General features: G+C 52.4%; 1 protein-coding gene across 1 annotated transcript in view; it reads right to left on the bottom strand.

The window, feature by feature from the left end:
- The window catches only part of CELSR1 (cadherin EGF LAG seven-pass G-type receptor 1), a 186,531-nt gene that overhangs the window by 41,995 nt on the left and 130,154 nt on the right, over positions 1–14,382 (bottom strand). The window contains 4 exon segments of the mRNA XM_030914895.1: positions 7,352–7,518; positions 8,097–8,222; positions 8,733–8,896; positions 10,478–10,635. Coding sequence (XP_030770755.1) covers positions 7,352–7,518; positions 8,097–8,222; positions 8,733–8,896; positions 10,478–10,635 — 615 coding nt within the window.

Below are 14,382 nucleotides of genomic sequence, written 5' to 3'. Positions count from 1 at the left end.
AAAGTAGGCAAAGTTGTTCTTTGTTGCTGCTGCCGCTAACACTCATCAGAACTGCTTGTCTTATTCTATGGGAAAAAGCATCCATCGCTTCATGGAGGTCAAGTAAGGGAAAGGCCGAGGCCAAGCCCCATTAGGCTTTTAAGTATTGGGAACCAGCTCGATTCAGGGAACGACTGGGCTCCTATTTTTGGATGCAAACATTATACTTTATAAGACAAGATTTAATCCTCTGTGTTTAATTACATGCATGAAAAAAACAAAAATCAGCATTGCCACTGGTCTAAGATGCTCATATTGTAAAATAAGGTAGGCCAAGGACAGTGTCAAAATCTTAGTTCTCCTAAGAAAGGACTCGGCAATTTGGACCAACTCTCCTCTTGAAATCACCTACGAACATGAGACAAAATATTAAAGAATGTCTGTTTGAAGGTACTGAAGTGGCTCCAGGCAAAACAGAGTTTCAGGCTCATGACCAAGGAAAAGACAGAATCTGCAAAACAGCGTGGCGTGTTTCCCTGCAAGGCCGTCAACTGGTTCTGGAAGACACAGCGGAGGCTGAGCGTGCAGTCAGGTCACGGCTGCCAGGTACCTGAAACCTTGCCCTCCTTGGCACGCTTCAGCCCGGTCAGCAGGTGGTGCCATGCCTCATCAGTCACCTGTGACCTGGAGTCTCAGGATGCCTCAAAGCTTTCTAGGTTCATGGGGCTGGAGGATTAAAAACAGGTTCACGGACTGCCAAGGGTTGTTCCTTGGCTTCTGGTTGAAAAAGACCCACCCTTGCAGGACTGGAAGCCCAGCTTTGAACCATCTCAGTCTGTGACTGCATTAAAGTCTGTGACTTTGGGAGGCCGAGGCAGGTGGATCACCTGAGGTCAGGAGTTCGAGACCAGCCTGACCAACAAGGTGAAATCCCATCTCTACTGAAAATACAAAATTTAGCTGGGTGTGGTGGCAGGCGCCTGTAGTTCCAGCTACTTGGGAGGCTGAGACAGGAGAATTGCTTGAACCCGGGAGGCGGGGGTTGCAGTGAGCAGAGATCATGCCACTGCACTCCATCCTGGGTGACGGAGCCAGACTGTGTCTCAAAAAAAAAAAAAAAAAAAAAAAAAAAAAAAAAAAAAAAGTCTGACTTCATTCAAGTGCTCTGGGAGGGCAAGTGCTCCCAGTGGTTGCCAGAAGCAAACATGGAAGATAATGAAATCCCCATTCTAGTTTCTCTTTTTCTTTGTGTGTGTGATTTTTTGTGTGTGTTTGTTTTTGTTTGTTGTGAGACAGAGTTCCATTCCTGTTGCCCGGGCTGTAGTGCAATGGCACAATCTCAGCTCACTGTAAACTCCACCTCCCAGGTTCAAGTGATTCTCCTGCCTCAGCCTCCCGAGTAGCTGGGATTACAGGCGCCCACTACCACACCCAGCTAATTTGTTTATATTTTTAGTAGAGACGGGGCTTCTCCATGTTGGTCAGGTTGGTCTCAAACTCCTGACCCCAGGTGATCTGCCTGCCTTGGCCTCCCAAAGTGCTGGGATTACACGCATGAGCCACTGCACCTGGCCCCCATTCTAGTTTCAAATGCTCTCTAGTTTTTAAATAAAATGTCTAGCACTCAATAAAAAGCAGCCAAGTATATGAGGATATAAGGTAATACACTTGAAAACCAAGAGAAGCAAGGAAGAGTGGCAACAGATCACTGAATCATCAGACACAGACTCAAAAATAACACTGGGAACCACAAAACTTCCAAGCAAACAGACTCAGTGAGATCATTAGACTTACTTCTGGGTGTAGGTGTTAGAGAGATAAGGGTCAAATGGGCATGTTTAAATACATGTAAGGAGAATCAGAAAACAAGGCTGTAACTAAGATGCTCATACTTCAAGATAACTGAAAAAAAATAGCCTAGATTTTAGAAAAACAACTATTAGCACACTGCTTATATTCTACCTGAAATATAAGGATACAGAAAATGTTGACAGTAAAAGGATAGAAGAAAATACATCACATAAACACCAACCAAAAGAAAAATGGTATAGCTATGTTAATATGAGACAAAGTAGATTTAAGGCAGAAATCCTTACTACAGAAGGAAGAGGAATTTCATAATGATAACCGAGTCAATTTGATTTGAAGATAAATCAACTCTAAATTTGTATGCACCTAATAACCTGGCCTCAAAATCTATATAGCAAAAATCAAGATTACTAAGAGAAGTAATAGACAAATCTACAGTCAAGGTAGGAGATCTGTAACTAACTTCTCTCAATAAGTGAGAGACAAAGACAAAAAAAATTAAAACCAAAATGATCAAGAATATTTGAACACCACAGTCAACAAACTTTACCTACTTGACATAAACAGAATATTATGGATAACAACTGCAGAGTACATAGTGGTATGTGTACGAAACTGGCTAGAGGCCCGGCACAGTGGCTCCAGACTCTAATCCCAACACTTTGGGAGGCCAAGGTGGACAGATCACCTGAGGTCAGGGGATCAAGACCAGCACGGCCTACGTGGTGAAACCCCGTCTCTACTAAAAATACAAAATTTGTCTGGATGTGGTGGCAGGCACCTATAATTCCAGCTATTCAAGAGGTTGAGGCAGGAAAACCATTGAACCTGGGAGGTGGAGGCTGCAGTGAGCTGAGATTGCACCACTGCACTCCAGCCTGGTGACAGAATGAAACTCCGTCTCGAAAAGAAAAAAAAAAAAAGATGACTAGATCTGGGCTGTAAACCACATTTCGAAGCTCTGAAACCACATGGTATAAGTTCTTTGACCTGCCATTATGCTAAAAACAATACCAAAATGATTTACTAGAAAATGCTACATGAGGCTGGGCGCAGTGGCTCATGCCTGAAATCCCAGCACTTTGGGAGATCGAGGCGGGTAGATCACCTGAGGTCAGGAGTTGGAGACCAGCCTGGCCAATATGGTGAAAACCTGTCTCTACTAAAAATACAAAAATTAGCTGGGCGTGGTGGCACACACCTGTAATCCCAGCTACTCGGGAGGCTGAGGCAGGAGAATCACTTGAAACTGGGAGGCAGAGGTTGCAGTGAGCAAAGATCGCACCACTGCACTCCAGCCTGAGAGACAGAGCGAGACTCCAACTCAAAAGAAAAAAGAAAAGAACATGCTACATGCTTGCTAACCCAGAAATCTACTTCTAAATATCACATCAGTCTAAGATAAATTCATGAGAGAAAATGGGATACAGGTTTTAACCGGTTGTAAAGGTTGTGTAACTAAAACTGTATTTCATTTTTTGGTCTCTATTGATAGTTTGGGGGTTTTTTGTTTGGGGACACACACACACACAAAAAAAAAACATTAGCCGCACACCTGGCTAATTTTTGTATTTTTAGTAGAAACGAGGTTTCTCCATGACGGCCAGGCTGGTCTTGAACTCCCGACCTCAGGTGATCCACCTGCCTTGGCCTCCCAAAATAGTGGGATTACATCCAAGAGCCACTGTGCCTGGCCTGATAGTTAAGAAGATAACTTTTCACCTTTTTCTATTTTTTTTTTTTTTTTTTTTGAGACAGAGTTTCACCCAGGCTGGAGTGCCGTGGCTCAATCTTGGCTCACTGCAACCTCTGCCTCCTGTGTTCAAGTGATTCTCCTGCTTCAGCCTCCCGAGTAGCTGGGATTACAGGTGTGCACCACCATGCCCAGCTAATTTTTGTATTTTTAGTAGAGACAGGGTTCCCATGTTGGCCGGGCTGGTCTCGAACTCCTGACCTCAGGTGAGCCACCACGCCTGGCCTCCATTTTGTTTTCTTTTGTTCTACAGAAGTCAGCTTATTAATTTCCTTTGCCATTCTCTTGCATTGTTCCTGCTTTAAAAACTCCAAAGTGAGCAGATCAGCGATAAAAGTGACGTTATGTCTACAAACAAAAGTGATATCCACAGAATGAACCTGTTTCATGGGTGGTAACTGCCTCTGCTCTTAGGCGTGTCCCCAGCTCTTATTCCGAGAGGCATTCAGCAATCACAAGGTTAACCCACCTGACAAGGTGGGTGGATTCTGGGTGCCCGAGAGCAATTATCCAAATTGCTTGGGCTGTGGGATGACAATGGAGTCTTACTTGTCCCACCACAGTGGCAGGGGAGCAGGGCACATCCTTTGAGGAACACCAAAACCGCTGCTTTACAGAGCTCACAGGCCCACAGGAGGCCTGCAAGCTGACGGTGGCAAGGAGAAATCCCCCAGAACCTTCGGTAACACGCGGCTGACCGGCCTCTGGGAGCTGCCCTGTGGGCCTTCTGGGTGCCCACTGGGTCTGTAACATCCTTCCAGCCACCCAGACTTCCACAGGGAGGGCTGGCTGTAGTCCCTGGCCGATTTCCTAATTTTTGGATGAGCTCTCCATGATGTAATTATGCAAACAGCACAGAGTCTGTGGCTTCCAGTGCCGTTCCTACTGAAAGCGCATGTTTTTCCTACAGAGACCCCACTGCCAAATGACAGCTTGCAAGTTCCAATTCATCACCTGCATCCAAACAGCCAATTTAATTTGTTCTGACAGTGAAACCACCACATAGAAAATACCATCCCCGGCCAGCACCGCGCTTGCCAAGTTTTGGCCTGAAGGAAGCTTCTGGGGCTGCCTGGGAGACTCATGAAATGACAAGTTTAACAAGAGCCCACAGGCCAGCTATAATCATCCCTGGTGCAGGCCGTACCTTCCAGGTAATCCGAGCGATCTGTGCTGGAAAATGCTCCCGAGCTGTGACCAGGAGGAACAGGAGGCTCCCTATCCAGGCCTGAGCCCCTGCCCCAGCCCCGACCCGACTCCTGAGCCCTCACTGATCTGCTGAGGGACTGACCTCCACCAGCCTGCTGGGAGCACTCTCGGTCCTGCCCCCGCCGCCCTCCAACCAGGCACTCACGGCAGGGAGGGCAAGTGCCAGGCAGCCCCTCTGTCTCCCCGCCAACCCTCATGCCAATCTTGGCCATACAGAACTGTTTCTAGATGGGCTGTCCATAGGGGTGACAGAGAGGGGCCTGTGGCCGTCCCAGGAACCTGAGCAGTAAAAGAACCACGGGGTCCAGAGTAAAGAGCCTCTACGCCTCAGTTTCCCCTGTGTGGAACGAGACCTTGGAGCAGGCACTCCATAAAATCTATCTCACCTCTCAACATCTGACCCCAGCCCAGCCTCCCCTGATGGGGGATGGCGTCCAGGACACACCGGGCAGCATAAGAAGGCCCAGAGTCCAGTGGAGGAAAGGCAACAAGGCATGGTTCCGCACGGCACACAGCTGACGGCAGAGGACACGCAGCTGGTGCAAACCCCGCTTTGGGAGGGACTTCCTGACCGCAGGAGCCTGGGGGGGGGTCATCCTGGGAGGACAGGGTGAGTGTTCCCATGTGGCCAACTCCAAGGCAGGAGAGGAGGCTAACCTAAGGGCAGCATTTCTGTGCGCTGAAGGGAGGGCAGGAGGGCGCCCCAGGCTCACTCTGGTCAGAGATAATGAACAACCAGCAGGAAGTCAGTGCTGCTCTGAGACCGTGTGCACCCAGGCCTCATCACATGCAGGCACATGCATACATATACAGCCACATGCACTGAGACATGCACAAATGTGCATGCATGGAGAGACGCACATATAGATGTGCACACATGCACATACACACTGACACACACACACACACTTGCACAGAGATACACGCGCACACACATGTATACAAACTTGGAAAAAAGCCTAGGAGTCACGCCTGTAATCCCAGCACTGTAGGAGGCTGAGGTGGGTGGATCACCTGAGGTCAGGAGTTCAAGACCAGCCTGAGCAACATGGGAAAACCCCCATCTCTACTAAAAACACAACAAATTTAGCCGGGTGTGGTGGTAAGCTCCTGTAACCCCAGCTACTCTGGAGGCTGAGGCAGGAGAATCGCTTGAACCTGGGAGGCAGAAGTTGCAGTGAGCCGAGGTTGCACCACTGCACTCCAGCCTGGGCAACAAGAGCAAAACTCCATCTCAAAAAAAAAAACCTAGGAAGAAGGAAGGAATAACCCAGTTACAAATCTGTCAAATTAAGACAGGAGTGCCCTGCTCAGGCCCGACTCCCACGGGCCACTCCCATGCCAGGGTATGAGAATTAGGTCTAAGGAGAGACATAAAGGGAGCTTTTTAGGAGGCAGAATTGCCCAGTGAATTTTCAGAGCTAGACTCTGATCAGAAACGGTCAACAGCAGCTGGAGAGTGCCCGTGCCCTCCATCACTACAGACGGGAATGACCTTGAGATGCACAGGCAGAAGGGCAAGAGGGCAAGCCGAGGGCCGGGCGCCCTCCCGGAGAGGGTCCCCGTGGCTGCCTCATGCAGTGGAGTCTGCAGGGTGTGGCAAAAGGACAGCGCATGAGAGAAGACAGGGTTCATAACTGTTTCCCAAACAAAGTGTCTACGGAGCATGGAAGATGCAAGCGGAAACTGTGTAGCGCAGGAAACCGGAGGAAAGAACGCATTTAAATCACCTTCTAAAAGCTGTTCAGAATTATCTAGCAAATAAACTTGTTTCAAACAAACAAAACAGTAAAGACCAACAACACAGAGAAAACATGCAGACAGCGACCACGCGGGGCTTTAGGCATCTCCGGGCTGAACCAAGCTCCGGGAGACAGTGGACATGCACTGGTGCCAACCACCACCTGGCCGCAGCTCTTTTTTTGCTTTTTGAGACGGAGTCTCAGTCTTGTCGCCCAGGCTGGAGTGCAGTGGCGCGTTCTCTGGTCACCGCAACCTCCACCTCCCAGATTCAAGCGATTCCCCTGCCTCAGCCTCCCGGGTAGTTTTCAAGTTAGACCCTGATCAGAAAGCGCCACCACCACGCCTGGCTAATTTTTTTGTAGTTTTAGTAGAGACGGGGTTTCACCATGTTGGCCAGGCTGGTCTCAAACTCCTGACCTCAGGTGATCCTCCTGCTTCGGCCTCCCAAAGTGTTGGGATTACAGGCATGAGCCACCACCCCGGCCTGCACCTGGCTGCCACTTTAACTGGCAAGGCCCACTGTTTCCACCTGAAGGTTCGGCACCTCCCTCAGCTCTGCAGTGCCCACGCTCCAGCCAAACCCTCAGGCTAGAGGGAGACCAGAGCGGCCACGCACCTCATCTGAGCTCTGCTAGTCCCCGAGGTTGGTCCAGTCCCATACTCACTCACTCCATCTCCGCCTCCCGGAGGAAAGAAAGAGCCCATGTTCCCCCTCCTCCTCTTCGGAGAACCCCAGGAGTAGGCGCCAGAGGAAGGGCGAGCAGCAAGTGCCCCAGTGTGCACCAGGAAGCCCAGCGCCTGGGTCCCTCCCTCGGGCACCCACCTAACAGGTGCCTTGTGGCACAGGGCCCCAGTCACCTGGAGGCGAAAGCTGGTGGGCCCACCGCTGGTGGCCTCCATCAGAACGCTGTCCCCCTTCCGGGTCCGGAACATGAGCCCCAGGTACCAGGGCACAGAGATGATGACATTCAGGTCGCTCCAGGACACGACACTCTCACCGCTGAAGAGCTGGGGGTGGGGCATGGCTGCGGACACAGGCCGAGGGACCTCAGGTGTCTCCTGAAATCACGCGGCCGCAGACTCTTGGCTGCATGGGTGGGGGATGGGCCTGCAGGATGGGCCTGGACCTTTCTCACTTTAACACGAAGGCTGGTCTGAGCCTCCCCTCTATGACGCATCCAGCCCTTGCAGTCAGCCACGTGGGCTACACAGAAGCCAACCCCGGGACATAACCCTCCTTCCTGGGAAGCATGAAGACCTACAGGCTCCCAGCCACAGATGGGCGCGGCAAGGGGCTCTCAGGCTTGACAGGAGGCAGATGGGAGTGGGTTCAGGATCCCTGGGCTCAGTGCCTGGGGGTGCTAGGGCTGGGCCCTGCTGGCCCAGCCTACCTGTCCCACCCCACACCTGAGGGACTGGGGACAGGGTCTCTGCAGGGGACAGTCTCTTGGAGAGGGCAGTGAGTCCACAGTAAACCCAGCATATGCTGCCAGAGGCTGCCGGAGCTGGACATGAAACCGCCTCACAGTGGTCCTGGGCACATCAAGGAGCAATGCCTCCCAGGCCGCCACGAGCGGGGGGACGGACGATGCCAGCCACTCACCTTGCTCGCAGTTCTTCCCGCCAAATCGGAGCGGACACTCACACAGATACATGTTCCATCTGTTGACACAGGTGCCTCCGTTCTGACAGCGCCTCCCGTCGCAGAAGTTCCTCCGAGCGGCGCAGCCTGGCAACACAGAGCGTGCGGCAGGGCCTGACTCGAGGAACCGCCAGGGGTCCCCAGTGCCAGACGTGGTGTGGGAAACCAGGATGGAATAGACACAGGGCTGGACAGAAGTCAGACTAGGTCTGAACGCCCCTGGCAACGGCAGGAACATGGGAACTGAGAAGGTGCTGAACGCAATGACCACATTTTGAGACGCAAGGGCTCCAGGCCATCATGGCAGCTGGCCCGGTCACCTGGTGACACATGCAAGACCCTAGGATCATGTGTGCCTCGGGTTAGCTGGCTGGGCCAGCAGAGCCAAGGCAACCCCAAACTGCAGAAACTGCGGAGAGGCACATCTGGCAAGCCTGGACTCCAGGTTCCATCCCAGGAGCTTCCCACAGCTGGACACAGACATTTCTAAGAAAAAGACGGCTCCCCAGGGATCTGCAAGTGGTGACCTCTGTGTGGCTGCCGACATGCAGCCAGATGCCACTGCGGTGGCCCCAACGTCCTGATGGCCACCCGTACCTTCCCTGGTGCCATTGTTGGCGATGAATCCAGCCATGTCCACATTTTTGCCGTCGACTGACAGGTTCCGCATGCAGCCCACAAACTGCCGGTTGTGCACTGGGAAGTCTTCTGGCAGGTTGGGGATGCCACCCAGGAGCAGAGGACCGGTCAGATCCAGGGACCTGGGGAGGTAAAGCCGTCTTCTGTGACGTCCGGGCGGCGAGAGGTGGCCACAGCGGGCTGGGCTCTGCAGTTGCCTCTGTGTAGCCTCTGCCACCATAACTACTTCAGAAACCAAGCAGGCAGGCGGGCAGAGGCCAGAATCAGAGGGGGCTCCTGTGTCTGGTGCCGCATTTGCTCACACTTGCGTTCGGTCCTGACGATCTGGGTGTTTCACACTCACCAGTGACCACCAAGCCCCGCCCACCCAGGTTGGTCCACACCTAGACAGGATGTGAGTGCAGGGAGCACAGGTCAAGGCCAGCAGGGACTATACTTTACTTTGGCCTCTGAGACTTTCCAGGAAAAGGAAGGGACTTGAAGGGAGGCCAGAAGAAAATGAGAACCCTGGCTGGGCGTGGTGGCTCACACCTGTAATCCCAGCACTTTGGGAGGCTGAGGTGGGCAGATCACGAGGTCAAGAGATTGATACCATCCTGGCCAACAGGATGGTCTCTACTAAAAATACAAAAATTAGCTGGGCGTGGTGGCGCACACCTTTTACTTGCAGCTACTTGGTAGGCTGAGGCAGTAGAATCGCTTGAACCCGGGAGGTGGAGGTTGCAGTGAGCCGAGATCACGCCACTGCACTCTAGCCTGGCGACAGTGAGACTCCATCTCAAAAAAATAAAAATTAAAAAAAAAAAGAAAAAGAAAGTAAGAACCCTGGGTGGTGCAAACTCAGGCAAGGGCTGTGACCTCTCCAGGGCACAGTTTGCTTCTCAGCAAAAGAGCACCATCCCGCCTCCATCCCAGGTGGGTGGGATCAGACAGAACAGGTAAGGGACTGCCCGCAGGCCCCCATCAGGTGCTCACGATGTATCAGGGCTATCTATATGATCTTCAAAAAGGTGATTCGTTATTCTGTGGTTATTTAGTGGCTTGTTCATGTAATCCCAGCACTTCAGGAGGCCAGGGTCAGAGACCAGCCTGAGCAACACAGGGAGACCTCGTCTCTGTAAAAAATTTAAAAACTTAGCTGGGTGTGGTGGTGTGTGCCTGTGGTCCCAGCTACTCGGGAGGCTGTGGCAGGAGGATGGTTTGAGCCCAGGAGATCAAAGCTTCAGTGAGCTAGGATTGTGCCACTGCACTCCAGCCTGGGCAACAGAGCAAGACCCCATCTCAGAAAAAAAACAAAATGACAAAAAAAAAAAAAACACATAAGCCTCTGGGACCAGCTGGCTGACACAGTGCTTCACTTAACAGACTCCTGGAGTCCCAGGTACCAGAATTTGCAGGGACAAAGTCAGTGATCCATGCAGACAGGGCCGGAGACTGTCTCTGGGTCTGTAAGCTGGCCATCACAACCCTGGGGTCGGCCTGGCCAATCTTGACACATACTTAGGGAGACTTATTCTAGAAGGTTCTAACATGTCAGAGGGAAGGTGCCCCAACCATGCAGAGGGAGTCTGACTCCAGCCTTGACTGAGGTCGCCAGGGTACTGCACCCAGAGTGTCTGCATGGGGCCCTGCCCTGGGAAGGCTGCAGGGTGAGCATGTTTGGGGGTGCAGACCCCCAGGGCCTCCCCTCCTGGGATGCTCACTTCTTGGAGCCGGTCTGAGTGCCCTGGGCAGCGCAACTGTAGTTCCCGATGTCCTTTCCAAAGCGCACAGCCATGGTTGTGTCACAATCATCCACCGTCACCACGGCCATCTTCTCCCCGGACGGCCCGTGGGGCAGGCCCAGGTGGCCGATGTTGGGCTGTAAGAAGAGAAAGCACAGAAGGCATCAGCATTTTCCCGGCCAGGGCCCTCAGCAGGCGCCCCTGTCACTCACAGAGTGGGGAGGACACGGCACTGGGTGGGCAGCACGTGGACAAGGGACGAGGAGCCCCTGGCTGTTAGTTCCCTAAACTAGCTGTGCTGGGCTGCTTGGTGCCCCCTCAAGTTCTGTTTCCCAGAATCTCAGAATGTGGCCTGGTCTGGACAAAGAGCTGGTGCCGATGGAATTAACTAAGATGCAGACGTCCTGGAGTAGGCAGGTCCTGATCCAAGATGACTGGTGTCCTCTTAAGAGGACAGATGCTGGGATGCAAAGGCACGCAGGGGAGAAGCCGCGTGACTGTGGAAGCAGCTGCTGGAGCAGCTGTTAATAAGCCAAGGGCCACCTAGGCCACCAACACCTAGGAAAAGTCAGGAAGGGTACACCCCTTGAGCCTTCGGAGGAGGCACAGCCCTGCCCACGCCTTGACTTCTAAGCGCCAGACTGAGAGAGAATCGTGTCTGTTGTTTGAGCCACCCTATCCATGGTACTTTGTGACAGTGGCCCCAGAAAATGAAGATAGCAGCCAACACCCAAGCCCCGGGGCCCCTCCTGTGAACACCCGCTTCTGCTCTTCCGGGGGTGTCCTCCTGACCATGGCGCCTGGCCAGGCTCATGCTCCTGGAGTACAGATAACAGGAGGCTGCTGCCCGGCCCACAGACGGCCCCACATCTCCCCTCTAAGGCGTGGAGCTCCCTCTCTGGGCCAGGAGCACGTTTCAGGGCTGGGTACAAGAGTTCTTCTGAATCAGTGACCTCAGGTGACACTTTTCCTTTCTCAAAGAGACTGTGGTTCACCATCTGGGGACGAGCCCACTTTCCCCAGGCAGCCCTCACAGGTCTCACCTCCTGGTCAGCCCCTCCCGGGACATGGAGCATATCCACCCAGCCAGCTCAGATGCCCTTCCAGCAGGAAAAGCAGCACCAGCCCTGCACGATCCATGCGGCCATGGATGGATCTCAAAGATCTCATGTGGGTCTCAAAGTTCCAGAAGCCCAGTTGGTGCCAGCTCCAACCGGAACAGGCAACAGAATGTCCTTCACCTGCATAACCTGGATAGCAAAACCTACATCCCACGGGTGGCCACGACGATGAGCCAGGAGATCGCCAGGGAAGCACCACCATGTCCCGCAATCGGCACACAATGCGCAGCAGAGCCTCCCCCTCCACCCCAGAGAGAGAACCTTTTCTTCCAGTCCCAGCAGGGTCCCTCCCACCATCCCTATAAAGGATGGGTTCAATGCCTCCTCTTGATAGTTCTGGGGTCAGTTTGAGTTTATAGCATGATACAATCTCATGCTTCTTTATAAAACTTGGAAATAGATCGTTGTAAAAACGTAGAATTTAATTAAATCATCCTCAGTGCCTTTTAATAGGAAAATAACCACCATATAGTTCACTCAAAAATAAATCTTCAGTTTTTAATAGGAACAAAGTATCTATTTGATCAGGGAAACTAGGCAGAAAGGCAGGACACAGAACTGGAAACAGGAGCTCAGCCGGATGGCCAAGGTGCATGACTTCAGGGGACCCTGGACACCCAGGCAGCACGCCCTGCCTGGAGTTGTGCAGTGGGCAGCCTGCACGACTGTACGTGGCCACCCCAGCTGAGGTTTCTACTCCCTCTTATCCAATCATCTAAGGCGGATGAGACCCACCACCGCACCTCAATTTCTTTTTGTGCAAGATAATGACTATTAGAACACACATCCCTTCTGTGTTACAGGGAATTGAGGGTGATAGCAACAGAGATACGTGAGTTTCCCACACACCCTTCTCTGTAAAACCAAGCGAGGCTTCTACCATGACCCCTGGTATTTGAGTGCATGGATCACCTTTTTCATTTTTCTTTTACATCAGGTGATGAAATCACAAGGTCTGATAAGCTGTCTCCTTAAAGATTTCACTTTTGGTTAAGCAACAGGTAGGTGAGAGCATTAAAAATCATCTGTTTTCTCGCTCTGTAACTCAGCCCACTTTGGAAAATGCGTGGAAGTGCCCATTATGGGATGCTTACATGTGAGGTGCGGTCCCAGGGAAAGAAGAACCTCCCCTCACTGTGTGAGCCCCGCATTATCTTTACAACTTATAATTTACATTTGTGGGCCTGGGCATGAGACTTCTGGAGGAAGGGTGTTAAGTAGCATTTACACTGGGAAGGCTTTCATGAATCTAAGCTGCTGTTTACAAAACTGCAGTTGTTGTAAACTGCTGCTAGTAATCAACGGCTCAGAGCTACGGATTCAAGCAAAAACAGCACGATAAAGAAAGTTGGAGGCAAAAGACAAAACCACTACAGTCCATGCTTGTTTTTCGAGTGGCACGGACTCATGTGAGACGCCCACTGCTAGGACTCCCGAGTTCAGTCTGGCCTTCGTGACTCAGAGCAGCAGGCAGAGGGCGTTTAGGAAATGGTCTCTGATAGACAGCACCCAGCATGTGCTGCTCGGTTCTGACTCCCAGAGAGATCCACCGGCAGCCACTGGGTCAAAAGTAACAGCACTTTTGACGGAAGAGCGGAATGTTCTCAGGTGGAGAGCTGGAACAACCAGCAGGAGGGCTGCACGGAGGAGCGGGGGGGCTTGTGGGGTCTGAGGTCCCTGATGCTCGGAGAAGCAATCGCAGACTCCCGATGGCCCATCCCTCTCCTGCCGCCCCAGAATAGGTGCTGAGTGGGGCACTGGTTTAAGATGCCCACCTCTCAGTGAGTGTGGGTTTAACGCACAGGCTGACCGTCCACTCTCCCGCCTCTCAGTGAGTGTGGGTTTAACGCACAGGCTGACCGTCCACTCTCCCGCCTCTCAGTGAGTGTGGGTTTAACGCACAGGCTGACCGTCCACTCTCCCGCCTCTCAGTGAGTGTGGGTTTAACGCACAGGCTGACCGTCCACTCTCCCGCCTCTCAGTGAGTGTGGGTTTAACGCACAGGCTGACCATCCACTCTCCCGCCTCTCAGTGAGTGTGGGTTTAACGCACAGGCTGACCGTCCACTCTCCCGCCTCTCAGTGAGTGTGGGTTTAACACACAGGCTGACCATCCACTCTGCAGTTGAGGCCAGCAAGTGACAGGGAGGCAGCGAGTGCATGGACATGGTGCTGTGGGTGACTTGAGATGCACAGGCGTTCAGACCAAAGCATTGAACGCAGAAGTACTACATGACCCAGCACCACCTCCCCCAGGCGTATACCCAACAGAACTGAAAACAGGAACTCAAAGAGCAGTTCATGAGTGTTGATGGCATTGCTATTTACAATTCAGAAAAAGTGGAAACCACCTAGATGTCCATCAGTAGATGAGTGGGCAAACTGTGGCCCATCCCTGCACCGGAATCCCAGCCACCAAAAGGTACAAAGCGCTGACACAGGACGGCGCAGGGGTCCCAGAACACATCGCACTCGGTGAAAGCAGCCAGACACGAAAGCCAACACACCGCGCAACTCCATTTCTACACAATGTCCAGGACAGGCACATCCACAGACACAGAGCAGACAGGTATTGCCAGGGGCTCGGGGAGGAGGATGGGGGGTGACTGCTAATGGTATGGGGTGATGAAAATACTTTTGAGGTGGCATCTCACTCTGTCACCCAGGCTGGAGTGCCATGGCGAGATCTCGGCTCACTGCAACCTCCACCTCCCAGGTTCAAGCGATTCTCCCGCCTCAGCCTCCCAAGTAACTGGGACTATAG

This window comes from Rhinopithecus roxellana, chromosome 13, assembly GCF_007565055.1.
Source record: "Rhinopithecus roxellana isolate Shanxi Qingling chromosome 13, ASM756505v1, whole genome shotgun sequence".
In the NCBI taxonomy this organism is placed as follows: Eukaryota; Metazoa; Chordata; class Mammalia; order Primates; family Cercopithecidae; genus Rhinopithecus; species Rhinopithecus roxellana.
The sequence above is the reverse complement of the archived record's forward strand: the minus strand, read 5'-3'. Positions and strand labels throughout refer to the sequence as shown.